Source organism: Lampris incognitus, chromosome 10 (assembly GCF_029633865.1).
Source record: "Lampris incognitus isolate fLamInc1 chromosome 10, fLamInc1.hap2, whole genome shotgun sequence".
NCBI lineage: Eukaryota > Metazoa > Chordata > Actinopteri > Lampriformes > Lampridae > Lampris > Lampris incognitus.
The window spans coordinates 56,134,415-56,152,036 of NC_079220.1; the positions used below are offsets into that span (position 1 = coordinate 56,134,415).

The window sequence follows — 17,622 nt, forward strand, 5'->3', positions numbered from 1 at the left end:
TTCTCAGCTGACGGGCGTCCGGGCTGTGTGCGGCGGAACGCAGAGTCGGAAACACATCTCTTCCTTGAACGTTAAACAACCCATTGTGTCGTTATATAATCTTTATGGTTGCGTGGCATTGCACCAAGGGATAAACACGTTTTTTTTCTCTCTTTTTGTAAATTTCTTAAATATTGTTCTTAAATATTGTTGCTGTCGTTTTATTAGTATGAGTTAATGCCTCCTGTCCCGCTGCCAGATATAATCTTCGGTCTTTTGGGTCGGCTTAGTTGGTTATAAAACACCCTGGATTCAGTCCAGTGCTGATTACAATGGACATTAAGGCTTCGTTATCCTCCTCGGCCAAAGCAGGATTTGGTGGACGACAGGAGTACGCCCCCTCCACTCGAGAGCAGTTCACTTCTGCAGGGGACTCAAGAGGTCTTGAGTATTAATACGGGCTTCACGTGAGTCATCATGTGGGACATTTACATTGGAGTATTTACTCATATGGCTCAATTTCACCTGTAAAAGCTATGGGACGAACTCCCCAAGTAGTCCACTGGAATGTAATTACTCGTGTTAATGTGGTATTATAGTGTGTTAGAAAAATATTATGGAATGCAGGCGCGCCGGAATCATGTCAGAAGTGTGGTGGGGGTGTACTGTGTAGTGCTATAAGAGCGTATGCCTGTATTTGCGGTTTTAATACAATAAAGCACGTTATTGAAGACACGCGTCCGCCTCATCGTTTTACTTTGTTGCAGTTAGGCAATCTCAATGTAGCGTTCTGTGTTGAGCCTGAGCGCTTGGGCGATACATTGTATCCAGTTTTGGAATCCCACGCTTTCTGCTGCCTGTCCACGGGCTGGCGGAATAATTCAAACAGAAACCAGGCCAGCTAGTGCGCGTGGGTTAGATAGACACATGTCTTGTTGAGTTAGCCTACACTACACAAGGCAGCAACACTGCAGCAGCAACACAGCATAGCAGCTAGCAAGCATAGCAGCAATCAAGCATAGCAGCAAGCAAGCATAGCAGCTAGCTAGCATAGCAGCAAGCATGCATAGCAGCTAGCAAGCATAGCAGCAAGCATGCATAGCATTACTTGTTAACAAGTAATGTTTTTACATGTTAACACGAATTCAAATATTACGAAAAGCATTTTGCTGGCGCTTTCAACAGTCTCAGCAGTTCCGGTCCCGGCGGGACTGCTGCTGTGCAGGTTGTTGTTGGGGTTTTTTTGTGTTTTGTTTTATGAGCTGATTTTGGACAGTCGATTGGACAAGTCGCCAGCGGACGCTTGGCAGACGAGCAGGGGGCGTGAAGAGGAACATCTCGCCAGCAGCCGGAACTGTTCTGCTCCACACCTGCTCATCTCATCCTGCAGATAAGCGCTGAGCTCTCACCACACACCTAATACAAAAACACACTACCCGGGTAGATGGACATTGTTTATTTTATTTTATTATTTTTTTTTTGGGGAGGGGGGGTTATTTCATCAGAGCTCTGGAAGGCTTTTTCATTTTCTGTTTTTTCCTCAACTCATGTTGTTTAAAGACTAAAAAGAGAAAACATTGATTTTCACAGCTAAAAGGACAGCACAACACACACACACAGGAGAAGACAGGATCACAACATGTTGAATGGTGCGGTAAGATAAATGCCGGCTGTTTGGGGAAAACGTAATAGGTGTTTTCAGTCCGCTACTCCTCTTTGAAAAGTACCTTAAACAAGCACTTGCAGTTTATAGTGTTTCTATCAAGTGCCCCTTACACATCCATTCTGGGCGGGCAGGTGGGCAGACACCCTGGACAGGCCGCCAGGCCGTTACACAGGGCACACACACATTCATACGTGCCTAGCAGCAATCTAGTCCGGCCGATTCACCTGACCTACATGTCTTTGGACTGTAGGAGGAAACCCACACAGACACGGGGAGAACATGCAAACTCCACACAGAGGACGACCCAGGACGACCCCCAAGGTTGGACTACCCCAGGACTCGAACCCAGGACCTTCTTGCTGTGAGGTGATCACCCTAACCACTGTGCCACCGTACCGTACAGCCCTAATATAGTATATTGTAGTGGATTCGGAGGGTAGCCGCAACACGAACCCGTGTCACCCGCACCATGGGCGACTACGTTAACCAGTCAACTAAAGGGTCCGACCCGTTAGCTAAGGGCCCACGAGTCTTCATACGTGATCGTTACACTACCCCCCGCCTTACGGGAACGTGCTTCAGCATATCAGCTCCCTCACGCCTCGTACATAACCGTGGAAGTCAAATTCCTCGTATGTGCAAATGTACTGAGCACAGCGACACATCCAGCAGTGCCACAGCATGCAGGCGACGGGCCTGTACTGGCCATCCATCGATAAGCCAGCTCTGTTATGGAAGGCATCTCCCTTATGTGAACGTTGGTGGTAGGGAATGTTTTTCGATGAAGACCTTGCTTGCTAAAACAGTGTTCTCCATGAATAAAAAAAAAGACCATGATGCTTAATTCATCTGAAAGACGTGTTAAAACTGGCTGACCTGTATGGGCCGTTTTTGCTCATACAATTAGTTTATTTAAAGAGCATTTCCCTCACTGTGCCAATGCCTTATTGGCCTGGCAAGATGTCCCAGTAAGGAAGCTGCTTGTTTCAGCTGACCTTCAGCTCCTAATGGGATTGGTTGACACAGACGGGTTGTTAACTTGAGCCTAATTCCCACCATAAGAAGCTTTGGCCTCAGCCTGCTCGCTATCGAACTAATTACATGAATCAAAGTGTGATCAAACACAAACGTGCCGGTACACCACCAAGGCTACTTGGACGCAGGGGGCAGGGAATCAAGTTTCTTCTGCGGAGAACAAGCGGCGTAAAATGCACATGGGAATCAAATGTGGAGCTAGAGACCTTTAATGAGACGTTGACCATATGTGTACAGTCCATCATACATTCATAACACTATTCAGGGGACAGACACACCGTTTCTCAGACGTGTGGCCGTGACCTCCGGTGAGCCTCTCAGATGTTACAGTGTTGTCCAGAGAGCTCATTATGTTTTATAGAAATGGACAAACACTCTAGAATGAAAAGAAACAGTCCACCAGCTAGCGGGCAGGAATATAACAACACCACTGCTTGCTGGTCTCTGAGACCAGGAGGAACAGAAGTAGCTGGTGTAGAGGACAAGCAGCTGAGTCACGTTAACATGTAAACAGTCATGATTCCAGTAGTCCATAAAGAGGAGGGGACCTTTCTGGCTTCCAGAAGGCTAGTGTCTTTTCTCCTTGAGCTTATCCTTGATTTTCTGAGGCTCGTCATATTGAATCAGACGAAGGATGTCCTTGTTGTCCATCACCCCCTGAATGAATTCCCCCTCGGAGATTTTATCTGCGAGTCGACAGAAAGAAAAACAGAATGACGGGTTTACTTTCTGGCGCGCTAACAGCCAGGTCTAGACTTGCAGGTGGACTACTCACACTGCACATGAGAAGTCACACATAGCCATGCTGAGTTATGGCGTTATCACCGTTAGAGGGGACTGTCAATAATAATTACCGTTTTCCTTCTTTCCAAAGAAGTCCCATATTTTCTCTGCCCTCTTCTCGGGTGTGTTCTCGTCCTCGGGCAGGTTCTTCTGGTCTTCCGTAGGGATCATGTTGAAAATGGACTGCACAAGAGCCATGATCAGATAATGTCCGCATCACATTATGAACAATCCCTCACACTAGCAGCCTGAGGGACATACAGCCACTCCTCCCTTCACTAGACACATTTCGCTACCTCCCTGTAGAGTGGGCCATGCAAAGGTATTCCAGATGCACATTAACCTACCCGGGTTAAGGGTTTTATTTTTGTAATGCGTGATGTACTTGCAAGGGTTTAGCAAAGCCGTGTTAGCAATGTACCACTTTCTGTGCTGTGCTGAAAACAGACTGGACCGAGTGTTCTGATACCTCGTGATTCCGGGGTGTCCAAACTGTCATACAAGTTTAGCAGCTAACCGAATGGTTGCCTAAAGTCGCTTATCATGAAAGAGGGGGTGCCACAATAAATAAGGTAGTGTCTAATCTGCTCAAGTTGAAAGTTTTGGTAAGGGTTTACGTTAACTACATTACACAGCTACAGACAGTCTGTAGATGTCCCGTAACTGATGCGGTGGGAGTCATAAAGATGTTGTTCATATGGGATGATGCCACCTCGCAGGCCGATAATTCTCGTGTTGAGTTAAAGGGTTTTTTTAGGGAGCTGATCCTTATCCGATGTGAGGGTCTAAGGACAGGATGTTGTGTTGCTGGAAAGCCCCCTGTGATATTGGGCTGTACAGATAACATGGACTTGACTTGACTTTGGTGGAGGCAAGAAACCAGCCAGTAGGCCTAACACAAGAGTCACCAGCCTGCACAGTGGAATGACTGATAACGCCACGACAGCGCCACCATGCTCTGAAACCATTATTTCCAGCTGCTTGTGCCACTCATGTGCCAGCACGCCGTGATGAATGCCCACGCAGCCAATAGGCAGCCAGCCAGGCACGGAAGGCAAAATGGAGGAAAGGGTACTGTTGTGTCAGAATTCTCTGAATTATGCAACACAAGTCTGCAGTTGTCTGCAGACCTCAGGCTGGGACGTGTTTCCAACTAAGTCGGCATCTCAGGTGTGTTTGAACAGTCAGGTAGCTTGTAGGTAGCTAACGCGTGTACCCTATATGATACACATAGCTTAGGTTTGTTATATGGTTTACAGCGTTCACCCTCAATAGCTCTACAAGAACTACTGAAGTTTCTTAGTTGAGGATTGGTGTAGTTTTTTTTTTTGGCAACAATAAAATGACCGAGTGTCCCACTAAGAAGTTTTGAAAAGTCTGCCTGTTTGGCTCTGACCTCCACGCTGACTCAGCGGCGAGTGCAGCTCACATCAGACTGGGTCTGCAAGCAGCTTATGACTCATACTGGATCAGTTATGACTCAGTTATGACCCATACTGGATCAGTTATGACTCATACTGGATCAGTTATGACTCAGTTATGACCCATACTGGATCAGTTATGACCCATAGTGGATCAGTTATGACTCAGTTATGACCCATACTGGATCAGTTATGACCCATACTAGATCAGTTATGACTCATACTGGATCAGTTATGACCCATACTAGATCAGTTATGACTCATACTGGATCAGTTATGACCCATAGTGGATCAGTTATGACTCAGACTGGATCAGTTATGACTCAGTTATGACCCATAGTGGATCAGTTATAACTCAGACTGGATCAGTTATGACTCAGTTATGACCCATACTGGATCAGTTATGACCCATACTGGATCAGTTACGACTCAGTTATGACCCATACTGGATCAGTTATGACCCATAGTGGATCAGTTATGACTCAGTTATGACCCATACTGGATCAGTTATGACCCATACTAGATCAGTTATGACCCATAGTGGATCAGTTATGACTCAGACTGGATCAGTTATGACTCAGTTATGACCCATACTGGATCAGTTATGACTCATACTGGATCAGTTATGACTCAGTTATGACCCATACTGGATCAGTTATGACTCATACTGGACCAGTTACGACTCAGTTATGACCCATACTGGATCAGTTATGACTCAGTTATGACCCATACTGGATCAGTTATGACTCATACTGGATCAGTTATGACTCAGTTATGACCCATACTGGATCAGTTATGACTCATACTGGATCAGTTATGACTCAGTTATGACCCATACTGGATCAGTTATGACTCATACTGGATCAGTTATGACTCAGTTATGACCCATACTGGATCAGTAATGACCCATACTAGATCAGTTATGACTCATACTGGATCAGTTATGACTCAGTTATGACCCATACTGGATCAGTAATGACCCATACTGGATCAGTTATCACATATCTCCAGACTGTCCACACTTGAAACCAAATTAGAATTTGTGTTCAGATTATTTTCATTGCAGTCAGGTTTCTTACCATTTTAGCAGCTAAAATCACTCTGGGTTTACCTCGGGTGCAAAAGATTTGCAATCTAAATTTAGATTAAAGAATGAAATGTTACTTAGAAATAAATTATACTGTTTATGTACAATAATACACAACGCAAAGTCAGTCTGTCAACCCCTGATGGCTGAATCGAGTGGTTACCAAGAAAAGACGGGTAGAAAATGTGCCTTGTCCTGTAATGTAGTTCATGCAGTAAATGGTTGCGAAGTTCTGCTGTAGTTCGCATGTTAACACATTCAGCTTGTAACGATATCAACCTGCACTTTACTGCGGTCCCCCTCACTATGTGACCTGCATGTATTGGACATTTAGCATGTTAATTGACAATTATAAGTGATCAGTACCTTAACAATTTCTTGGATTTCGTTTTTGCTGATGGTTCCGTTCCCGTCCACGTCGTAGAGAGCGAAGGCCCACTCCAGCTTCTGCAGCGTCTTGCCGCCGGAGGTCAGGTGCAAAGCCACGATGTACTCTTTAAAGTCTAAAGTGCCGTCTGCGTTGGTGTCGAAACTCCTGAACACGTGGCGCGCATACGCTGTGGGGTCTGCATCTGGGAAGAAGCTGGCATAGATGCCCTCAAACTGCTCCTTGCTGATTTTGCCACTGGGGCACTCCTTGAGAAAGGACTGGTACCAGGTGCAGAGCTCAGTCTCCGAGTATTTGGTGTTGGACTTCAGATCCTCCAGAAGCTCCTTTGACAGCGCTCCACTTTTACTATTTCCCATGCTGCCAAGACACTCGGAAACGGTGATAATGCTGTCTCTCTCTCTCTCTCTCTCTCTCTCTCTCGCTCGCTCGCTCTCTTGTCTTGTTTCTATATTCGCCCCCTAACTCTCTCTGAAGGGTTGGTCAAATCCTCGGCAGCACTTCGTGGTTGGTCTGTCTCACACTCTCCCTGACAACTCCGCAAAGTGCTCAGTAGGATTATAGTCATCACTACCTTAATCCAGGGAGGCCTTTCAGGATTAAGGGGATGACCTAATCACACTGCTATGGCACATATTTGGACGACACAGTTGCGCAGACACGGACGCATCTTTAATCGTGCTGGTGATGCACCAGAGGTGCTGACGCACGTGGCGTTTAGCAGAGAGGGAAGAATTAAAGTCACCGAGGGCCCGGTGACTGCAACTGTAAAGGTCAACATCTGGTTCATGTCTTTTGACCTTTTGACACAACACTTCTTAAACTATGAGCTTCACTCACACTACAGTATTTAACAAAAACGCTCTGAAAACACTGTGGACAAAACCTGTGGTGGAGATGTTCATCCCCAGTCTCAAATGTCTTCAGTTCACGTCTCAAGAGTTCAGCCCAGGTGTGTTGTGAAGAAGGAGCCACACGGAGGGAGGGAGGGAGGGAGGGAGGGGGGGAGGAGGGGGGGTGGGCTTGGTGTGAAATGCAGCAGCGAGCATTAGGGGCCGGTATCGAGGGCCCGGTGTGAGCTGCTCCTCTACAATAGGATGAGATTATCTGTGTCTCCAGTGTAAATCTCAAACCAGATTACAAGACCATCTGCTGTGGTAAGCAGACCGCAGAAAGGGAAGGTAATTACTCGGCCGGCCTTGTGTAACCACCAGCCCTGCTGCTGTGTCCAGACCCAAAGCTGGGGCGCTCCTCTTAAACCACTCCTCCTCCTCCTCCTCCTCCTCCTCCTCCTCCTCCTCCTCTCCAAACCCGGGCAGATCAGACGGTCCAGAGACGGTCAGATCTGGCCAACCGGTCCTAAGAATCACGCTGGCGTGACTCGGGTTTAGTTAGCCGGTCTGAAAAACCTGCGTTTTAGATGAGACTCATTTAAATTAGGCTGATTTAAATTAGACTGATTTAAATTAGATTGATTTAAATTAGACTGATTTAAATTAGACTGATTTTAACGAGGCTGAGTTTAACCAGATCATCGTCACATCAAGTAACACCGGAACCCACCTCGGCCTGCTTGTGGGACGACGGCGAGACAAAACAGCACGACTGACACGGTTCCGGGTGTACTCCAGAACCTCTCCCCGGCTGAGACGGGCTCAGGAAGGATGGATCAAACCGGTCTGAACCAGACGACACAAGCTGTTGTGTTGTTATAATGAGGTCACGGCTCGGCCGCTCTGAATCAACGGGGAAGTTGAGCGGTGGTTAAATAAAGGCCGGCGCGGCGTTGTGTCGAAAGGAAACGGGACACGTTGGCCACACAACTGGAATGTGGACCGGGTTTCATGTTGCTTCCCTTCAACCTGATTCTGTGTTGACTGATGACACCCCTTAGCTTTTTATTTCAAACCCTGCAGGGAGAAGATTTGTGACTCACTGAACAAGTCGATTAACAGAATTCTGCTGAAGTTGTGTGTGTGTGTGTGTGTGTGTGTGTGTGTGTGCCAGGGTTCAGGTCTGTGTCTGTGTTGTAGTGTAGAAATGATATTTCTCAAATTGAATCACGTCCATGCGAGCAGGTTTGCATGTCAGTGTGTGTTTAATACAGTTCGGCACAGCCGTGCGGTTTATCTCTCGGTGCCCCACTCTGACCTAGCATGGACGCTCCTCCTCCTCCTCCTCCTCCTCCTCCTCCTCCTCCTCATCTGTGCCCGTCATGTGCCAGGGGCACAGAGAGGCCACAGAAAGCAGCTTAAGGTTGACACAAAACAAAGCGGGTCAAAGCTCGGCGGCGTGTAGGGTCAACATGCTGGCCTTTTGAGACAGCCCGCGCTCCGACCAACCCGCTGACCCAGTCGTTTAATCCTGTTTCCGTAGCGCAGACAGTCACACTTTATGAAAGACACCTTCCATAAAACACCCACCCACCCACCCACCCATCCACCCACCCACCCATCCACCCACCCACCCATCCATCCATCCATCCCAACCGCTCACCCTGCTCTCAGGGTCGTGGGAACGGACACTGGAGCTGATCCCGGCATGTCACTGGGCGGCAGGTGGGGAGACGCCCTGGACAGGCCGCCAGGCCACCACAGGGCCCACACACACACACACACACACACACACACACACACACACACACACACACACACACTCATACCAAGGGACAATACAGCCGAGTCACCTGACCTACATGTGTTTGGACTGTGGGAGGAAACCCACACAGACACCGGGAGAACATGCAGACTCCACACAGAGGACGACCCGGGACGACCCCCAAGGTTGGACTACCCCGGGGCTCGAACCCAGGACCTTCTTGCTGTGAGGCGACCGCGCCAACCGCTGCACCGCCGTGCCGCCTAGCACCTAATTAATTCTGATCAGGTGGGCCTGAGTGGCGAGTCGATGGGCCCAGGCCCACCAAGGGCCCAACTGGAGTTCTGATCGGAGCTAACGGGACAAACATGCCGGGCTTAGCTCACCTGCCTGTGACGTAGCGCGTGGCAGGATCACGCTACACCCCCCCCCCCGAACAGGCGCCCTGACTGACCAGAGGAGGCGCTAGTGCGGCGACCAGGACACATACCCACATCCGGCTTCCCACCCGCAGACACGACCAATTGTGTCTGTAGGGACGCCCGACCAAGCCGGAGGCAACACGGGGATTCGAACCGGCGATTCCCGTGTTGGTAGGCAACGGAACAGACCGCTACGCCACCCGGACGCCCCAGCTGGAAAAAGTTCTGACCATCAGTACACTGATACCTGAGACCCGGTTAGTAAAGGAGCCAGTTGGACAGCGCTTGCCCGGTGTTAGCGAGAGACACGCGTTCTTTTCTCCAACACGGACAAAGCAACCTCAACGGTTCGAGTCCCGCACCTGCCAAGTGAACAACTCAGAGCACCCGCTTGTAAAGGGTGGATGGAGGACAGCGGTGCAGCGTCACCCTGGCCCTCATCACCGCTGCCTTTACACAGCACAGGGCCAAGAATGGCGTCCAACCGCGGTTTCGAGCGGTGTAATGGGGTTTTATGTAACCGAGCAAGATTTCAGTCTGGTGGTGAAATCCTCAACCGTGGAGCAGCGACTCGTACCGACAGACAAGTAGGGGGACAGCAGTCCAAATCCCACATCTGCCAGCCGGGCGCTCCGCCGTCGCAGGGTTTACTCCAGCCAAATGAACCCGCGGGCAGGTACGCCTTACGTAAGAGGATGAGCGGAGATCCGGCCCTCAGAACACAGGCAGGCTTAAGCCCTTCATCAGGTCTGGTGCTGGACCTGGCCCCCTGCTGCTCACCCTGCAGGGAATTAACAGAAATGAAGAGCCAGGAGGACTCAGCCCTGCTTCGTTTTGCGTTGCCGAGGGGCCTTTTGTGTGTCCTGTTTGAAGCCACGCCTCCTGACGTCAGACCGGCTGGTTTAGGCAGAAAGGTGGAGGATGCACGCGGCCTTTGCCACCACCTTGCGGTTTCGAACGCCTTCAGAGGATGCCGGTTTATCGGGTCGTGAGGGACTGCACGTGCGAGCCGAGTCCTGGGGAGCGGGGGGTTTACCGGTCATAACGACAAGTCTTCGTCACAACTCAAACTGATATTTATTACTCACTTGGTGCCCCGGGGAGGCCCAGACATGACCCCTGACACCTGAACGGGCCCCGGGAGCTCTGGCGTCCCGGTGTGATGGCCCGGCGGCCTGTCCAGGGTGTCTCCCCGCCTGCCCCCAAGGACTGCTGGGGCGGTTCCGGTACTGGATGATAAACAGAACCACGTCTCTGTACTCACTCAGCTGCAGATGCTGCTGCACCCGGAGTTCTTCCTCTCACACGTGTTGTGAGTTTGTTTGGGCCGGTCCCTGAAGAGGACCAGTCCTACGGCAGAACTGTGCTGCGGTGAGCCGCAGCTGAACCAACCTCTGTCCGTCCCAAAGCCAGACGGCCGACTGGTGAGACGGGGGCGGTAACCGGCAGGCTAAGCACCAGCGCCGCGTGCTGGCGAGACTCTGAAGTGCGGCCTGAACCCGGGCCCGCTGGAGGACACGGCCGCCCAACAGGGGGCGCAGAAGCTCGAGGAGGGCCGAGGTGATCGACGGCCCAGGAGACGTCGAAAGAGACATGAGGCCAGTACCGCACCTACACCCCCAGGCAGTGCTTTCACCTGTTCTGCTCCACCCACTCCGCTGAGGCGGGGAGGGCTGCAGACTGCCACATGCCTCCTCCCAAACATGTGGAGTCACCACCCGCTTCTTTTCACCTGACACTATCCCCCCCCTCCCCCCTGAACAGGCGCCCCGACCGACCGACCGACCGACCAGAGGAGGCGCTATGGAGACATACCCACATCCGGCTTCCCACCCGCAGACACGGCCAATTGTGTCTGTAGGGAAGCCCGACCAAGCCGGAGGTAACACGGGGATTCGAACTGGTGATCCCCGCATTGGTAGGCAACAGAATACAGCACTACACTACCCGGATGCCCACTCATAACATATAATTCATATCTAACACATTTATATATCTGAAAAATGAAGGGATCGCTTCTGGTATTTTTGATGAAGCATCTGTATTTCAGAGGCCTTGTCTACCCCACCCTGACATGACATAGTGAAGTCTACAACACCCTGACATGACATAGTGGTCTACAACACCCTGACATGACACAGTGAAGTCTACAACACCCTGACATGACATACTGAAGTCTACAACACCCTGACATGATATAGTGAAGTCTACCCCACCCTGACATGACATAGTGAAGTCTACAACACCCTGACATGATGCAGGGAAGTCTACCACACCCTGACATGATGCAGGGAAGTCTACCACACCCTGACATGACACAGTGAAGTCTACCACACCCTGACATGACATAGTGAAGTCTACCACACCCTGACATGACACAGTGAAGTCTACCACACCCTGACATGATGCAGGGAAGTCTACCACACCCTGACATGATGCAGTGAAGTCTACCACACCCTGACATGACATAGTGAAGTCTACCACACCCTGACATGATTCAGGGAAGTCTACCACACCCTGACATGACACAGTGAAGTCTACCACACCCTGACATGACACAGTGAAGTCTACCACACCCTGACATGACATAGTGAAGTCTACCACACCCTGACATGACACAATGAAGTCTACCACACCCTGACATGATGCAGTGAAGTCTACCACACCCTGACATGATGCAGTGAAGTCTACCACACCCTGACATGACATAGTGAAGTCTACCACACCCTGACATGACACAGTGAAGTCTACCACACCCTGACATGATTCAGTGAAGTCTACCACACCCTGACATGACACAGTGAAGTCTATCACACCCTGACATGACACAGTGAAGTCTACCACATGCTGACATGACACAGGGACGTCTACCACACCCTGACATGATGCAGTGAAGTCTACCCCACCCTGACATGATGCAGTGAAGTCTACCACACCCTGACATGACACAGGGACGTCTACCACACCCTGACATGATGCAGTGAAGTCTACCACACCCTGACATGACACAGGGACGTCTACCACACCCTGACATGATTCAGTGAAGTCTACCACACCCTGACATGACACAGGGACGTCTACCACACCCTGACATGATGCAGTGAAGTCTACCACACCCTGACATGATGCAGTGAAGTCTACAACACCCTGACATGACATAGTGGTCTACAACACCCTGACATGACACAGTGAAGTCTACAACACCCTGACATGACATACTGAAGTCTACCCCACCCTGACATGACATAGTGAAGTCTACAACACCCTGACATGACATAGTGGTCTACAACACCCTGACATGACACAGTGAAGTCTACAACACCCTGACATGACATACTGAAGTCTACAACACCCTGACATGATATAGTGAAGTCTACCCCACCCTGACATGACATAGTGAAGTCTACAACACCCTGACATGATGCAGGGAAGTCTACCACACCCTGACATGATGCAGGGAAGTCTACCACACCCTGACATGATGCAGTGAAGTCTACCACACCCTGACATGACATAGTGGTCTACAACACCCTGACATGACACAGTGAAGTCTACAACACCCTGACATGACATACTGAAGTCTACAACACCCTGACATGATATAGTGAAGTCTACCCCACCCTGACATGACATAGTGAAGTCTACAACACCCTGACATGATGCAGGGAAGTCTACCACACCCTGACATGATGCAGTGAAGTCTACAACACCCTGACATGATGCAGGGAAGTCTACCACACCCTGACATGATGCAGTGAAGTCTATCACACCCTGACATGATGCAGTGAAGTCTACAACACCCTGACATGATGCAGTGAAGTCTACCCCACCCTGACATGATGCAGTGAAGTCTGCAACACCCTGACATGATGCAGTGAAGTCTACCACACCCTGACATGACACAGGGACGTCTACCACACCCTGACATGATGCAGTGAAGTCTTCCACACCCTGACATGATGCAGTGAAGTCTACCACACCCTGACATGATGCAGTGAAGTCTACAACACCCTGACATGATGCAGTGAAGTCTTCCACACCCTGACATGATGCAGTGAAGTCTACCACACCCTGACATGATGCAGTGAAGTCTACCCCACCCTGACATGATGCAGTGAAGTCTACAACACCCTGACATGATGCAGTGAAGTCTGCAACACCCTGACATGATGCAGTGAAGTCTACCACACCCTGACATGATGCAGTGAAGTCTACCACACCCTGACATGATGCAGTGAAGTCTACCCCACCCTGACATGATGCAGTGAAGTCTGCAACACCCTGACATGATGCAGTGAAGTCTGCAACACCCTGACATGATTCAGTGAAGTCTACCACACCCTGACATGATTCAGTGAAGTCTACCACACCCTGACATGACACAGTGTGGTCTATCCCACCCTGACATGACAGAGTGAAGTCTACAAGTCAACAGACAGTGGCAGGTCGGCCTTTAAGCTGCTGGCCGATGTCTGCACACACCATATATTCAAATGAAATGAAAAATGAAAGCCACTTTATGTTGTCACTGTATTCTTACAGCAAAGTTGTCTTCTGCATGTAACCTTCCTGTTGTGTAGGAGCAGTGGGCAGCTGCAGCACCAGGAGACCAACTCCAGTTCTTTCCATTGCCTTGCTCAGGGGCACAGACAGGAGTATTAACCCCAACATGCATGCCTCTTTGATGGTGGGAGGAGGAAACCCGCGCAGACACGGGGAGAACATGCATGGGGTTCGAACCCAGGACCTTCATGCTGTGTGACAACAGCACTAACAACTGGGCCACCATGCTGTCCACTTTAAGTCCCACACCTCACCTCGCAGCTTTTATTTGTGCCTTTTCAAACATTCTTTCGTGACTTGGTCTTTTTATCTTTCTTTTGTTTGTGTTTTTGTAAGTCAGTCTAATTTCATGTGTAGCGTCTCCATCCTTAAAGCTAAAGAGCACGTTTCAGTTTGGGTTTTTATTTCTAAATTGCAATAAACCTCACCCTTATTAAGTTGCCAAGTGTACTGAATACCGATGTTGGCTGGCTCATTAAAAATGTTTTGGCCTTCGTCTTTCTGAGTGGAAAGTGTATTCGGGGTCTTAACCCTTGTCAAAAGCTGCTCTTTAGAACAAAAATAATCCCAAAACTGCCTTCATCATCTATAGTCCTCTCAAACTGTGAGCAGCCAGGGTTAAAATTCCTCCACCGCACTGAAACAACTCTGCACAGGTGAAAGGTTGCTCTCTGCTGACTCTGGGAAAATACCCTCCTACTTTCATTAGATCTTAGTGCTGCCTTCCACACGGTGAACCACCCTGACATGACACAGGGAAGTCTACGTACACCAGCCTGACATGACACAGGGAAGTCTACAACACCCTGATAAGACACAGTGAAGTCTACAACACCCTGATAAGACACAGTGAAGTCTACCACACCCTGATAAGACACAGTGAAGTCTACAACACCCTGATAAGACACAGTGAAGTCTATCACACCCTGATAAGACACAGTGAAGTCTATCACACCCTGATAAGACACAGTGAAGTCTACCACACTCTGATAAGACACAGTGAAGTCTACAACACCCTGATAAGACACAATGAAGTCTACAACACCCTGATAAGACACAGTGAAGTCTACAACACCCTGATAAGACACAATGAAGTCTACAACACCCTGATAAGACACAGTGAAGTCTACAACACCCTGATAAGACACAGTGAAGTCTACCCCACCCTGATAAGACACAGTGAAGTCTATCACACCCTGATAAGACACAGTGAAGTCTATCACACCCTGATAAGACACAGTGAAGTCTATCACACTCTGATAAGACACAGTGAAGTCTACAACACCCTGATAAGACACAGTGAAGTCTACAACACCCTGATAAGACACAGTGAAGTCTATCACACCCTGATAAGACACAGTGAAGTCTACAACACCCTGATAAGACACAGTGAAGTCTACCACACCCTGATAAGACACAGTGAAGTCTATCACACCCTGATACGACACAGTGAAGTCTATCACACCCTGATAAGACACAGTGAAGTCTATCACACACCCTGATAAGACACAGTGAAGTCTATCACACCCTGATAAGACACAGTGAAGTCTATCACACCCTGATAAGACACAGTGAAGTCTACCCCACCCTGATAAGACACAGTGAAGTCTACAACACCCTGATAAGACACAGTGAAGTCTACAACACCCTGATAAGACACAGTGAAGTCTATCACACCCTGATAAGACACAGTGAAGTCTATCACACCCTGATAAGACACAGTGAAGTCTACAACACCCTGATAAGACACAGTGAAGTCTATCAAACTCTGATAAGACACAGTGAAGTCTACCACACCCTGATAAGACACAGTGAAGTCTACAACACCCTGATAAGACACAGTGAAGTCTATCACACTCTGATAAGACACAGTGAAGTCTACCACACCCTGATAAGACACAGTGAAGTCTACAACACCCTGATAAGACACAGTGAAGTCTACCACACCCTGATAAGACACAGTGAAGTCTATCACACCCTGATAAGACACAGTGAAGTCTACCACACCCTGATAAGACACAGTGAAGTCTATCACACCCTGAAAAGACACAGTGAAGTCTATCACACCCTGATAAGACACAGTGAAGTCTACAACACCCTGATAAGACACAGTGAAGTCTATCACACCCTGAAAAGACACAGTGAAGTCTACCACACCCTGATAAGACACAGTGAAGTCTACCACACCCTGATAAGACACAGTGAAGTCTACAACACCCTGATAAGACACAGTGAAGTCTACAACACCCTGATAAGACACAGTGAAGTCTACAACACCCTGATAAGACACAGTGAAGTCTATCACACCCTGATAAGACACAGTGAAGTCTACCCCACCCTGATAAGACACAGTGAAGTCTATCACACCCTGATAAGACACAGTGAAGTCTATCACACCCTGATAAGACACAGTGAAGTCTATCACACTCTGATAAGACACAGTGAAGTCTACAACACCCTGATAAGACACAGTGAAGTCTACAACACCCTGATAAGACACAGTGAAGTCTACGACACCCTGATAAGACACAGTGAAGTCTACCACACCCTGATAAGACACAGTGAAGTCTATCACACACCCTGATAAGACACAGTGAAGTCTACCACACCCTGATAAGACACAGTGAAGTCTACAACACCCTGATAAGACACAGTGAAGTCTATTAAACTCTGATAAGACACAGTGAAGTCTACCACACCCTGATAAGACACAGTGAAGTCTACAACACCCTGATAAGACACAGTGAAGTCTATCACACTCTGATAAGACACAGTGAAGTCTACCACACCCTGATAAGACACAGTGAAGTCTACAACACCCTGATAAGACACAGTGAAGTCTATCACACTCTGATAAGACACAGTGAAGTCTACAACACCCTGATAAGACACAGTGAAGTCTACCACACCCTGATAAGACACAGTGAAGTCTATCACACCCTGATAAGACACAGTGAAGTCTACCACACCCTGATAAGACACAGTGAAGTCTATCACACCCTGAAAAAACACAGTGAAGTCTATCACACCCTGATAAGACACAGTGAAGTCTATCACACCCTGAAAAGACACAGTGAAGTCTATCACACCCTGATAAGACACAGTGAAGTCTATCACACCCTGAAAAGACACAGTGAAGTCTACCACACCCTGATAAGACACAGTGAAGTCTACAACACCCTGATAAGACACAGTGAAGTCTACAACACCCTGATAAGACACAGTGAAGTCTACCACACCCTGATAAGACACACTGAAGTCTATCACACCCTGATAAGACACAGTGAAGTCTACCCCACCCTGATAAGACACAGTGAAGTCTATCACACCCTGATAAGACACAGTGAAGTCTACAACACCCTGATAAGACACAGTGAAGTCTACAACACCTTGATAAGACACAGTGAAGTCTACAACACCCTGATAAGACACAGTGAAGTCTATCACACCCTGATAAGACACAGTGAAGTCTACCCCACCCTGATAAGACACAGTGAAGTCTATCACACCCTGATAAGACACAGTGAAGTCTATCACACCCTGATAAGACACAGTGAAGTCTATCACACTCTGATAAGACACAGTGAAGTCTACCACACCCTGATAAGACACAGTGAAGTCTATCACACCCTGATAAGACACAGTGAAGTCTACCACACCCTGATAAGACACAGTGAAGT

The 17,622-nt window shown here is 48.7% G+C and overlaps 1 protein-coding gene across 1 annotated transcript; it reads right to left on the reverse strand.

The window, feature by feature from the left end:
- Positions 1-3,247: 3,247 nt before the first annotated feature.
- Positions 3,248-6,721, reverse strand: rcvrna (recoverin a). The gene is made up of 3 exons (XM_056288193.1): positions 6,338-6,721; positions 3,535-3,646; positions 3,248-3,366 (listed from the first exon to the last, which is right to left on the reverse strand). Exons 1-3 carry the CDS (start codon positions 6,716-6,718, stop codon positions 3,248-3,250), a joined length of 612 nt encoding a protein of 203 aa, XP_056144168.1. The 5' UTR covers positions 6,719-6,721.
- Positions 6,722-17,622: the final 10,901 nt, after the last annotated feature.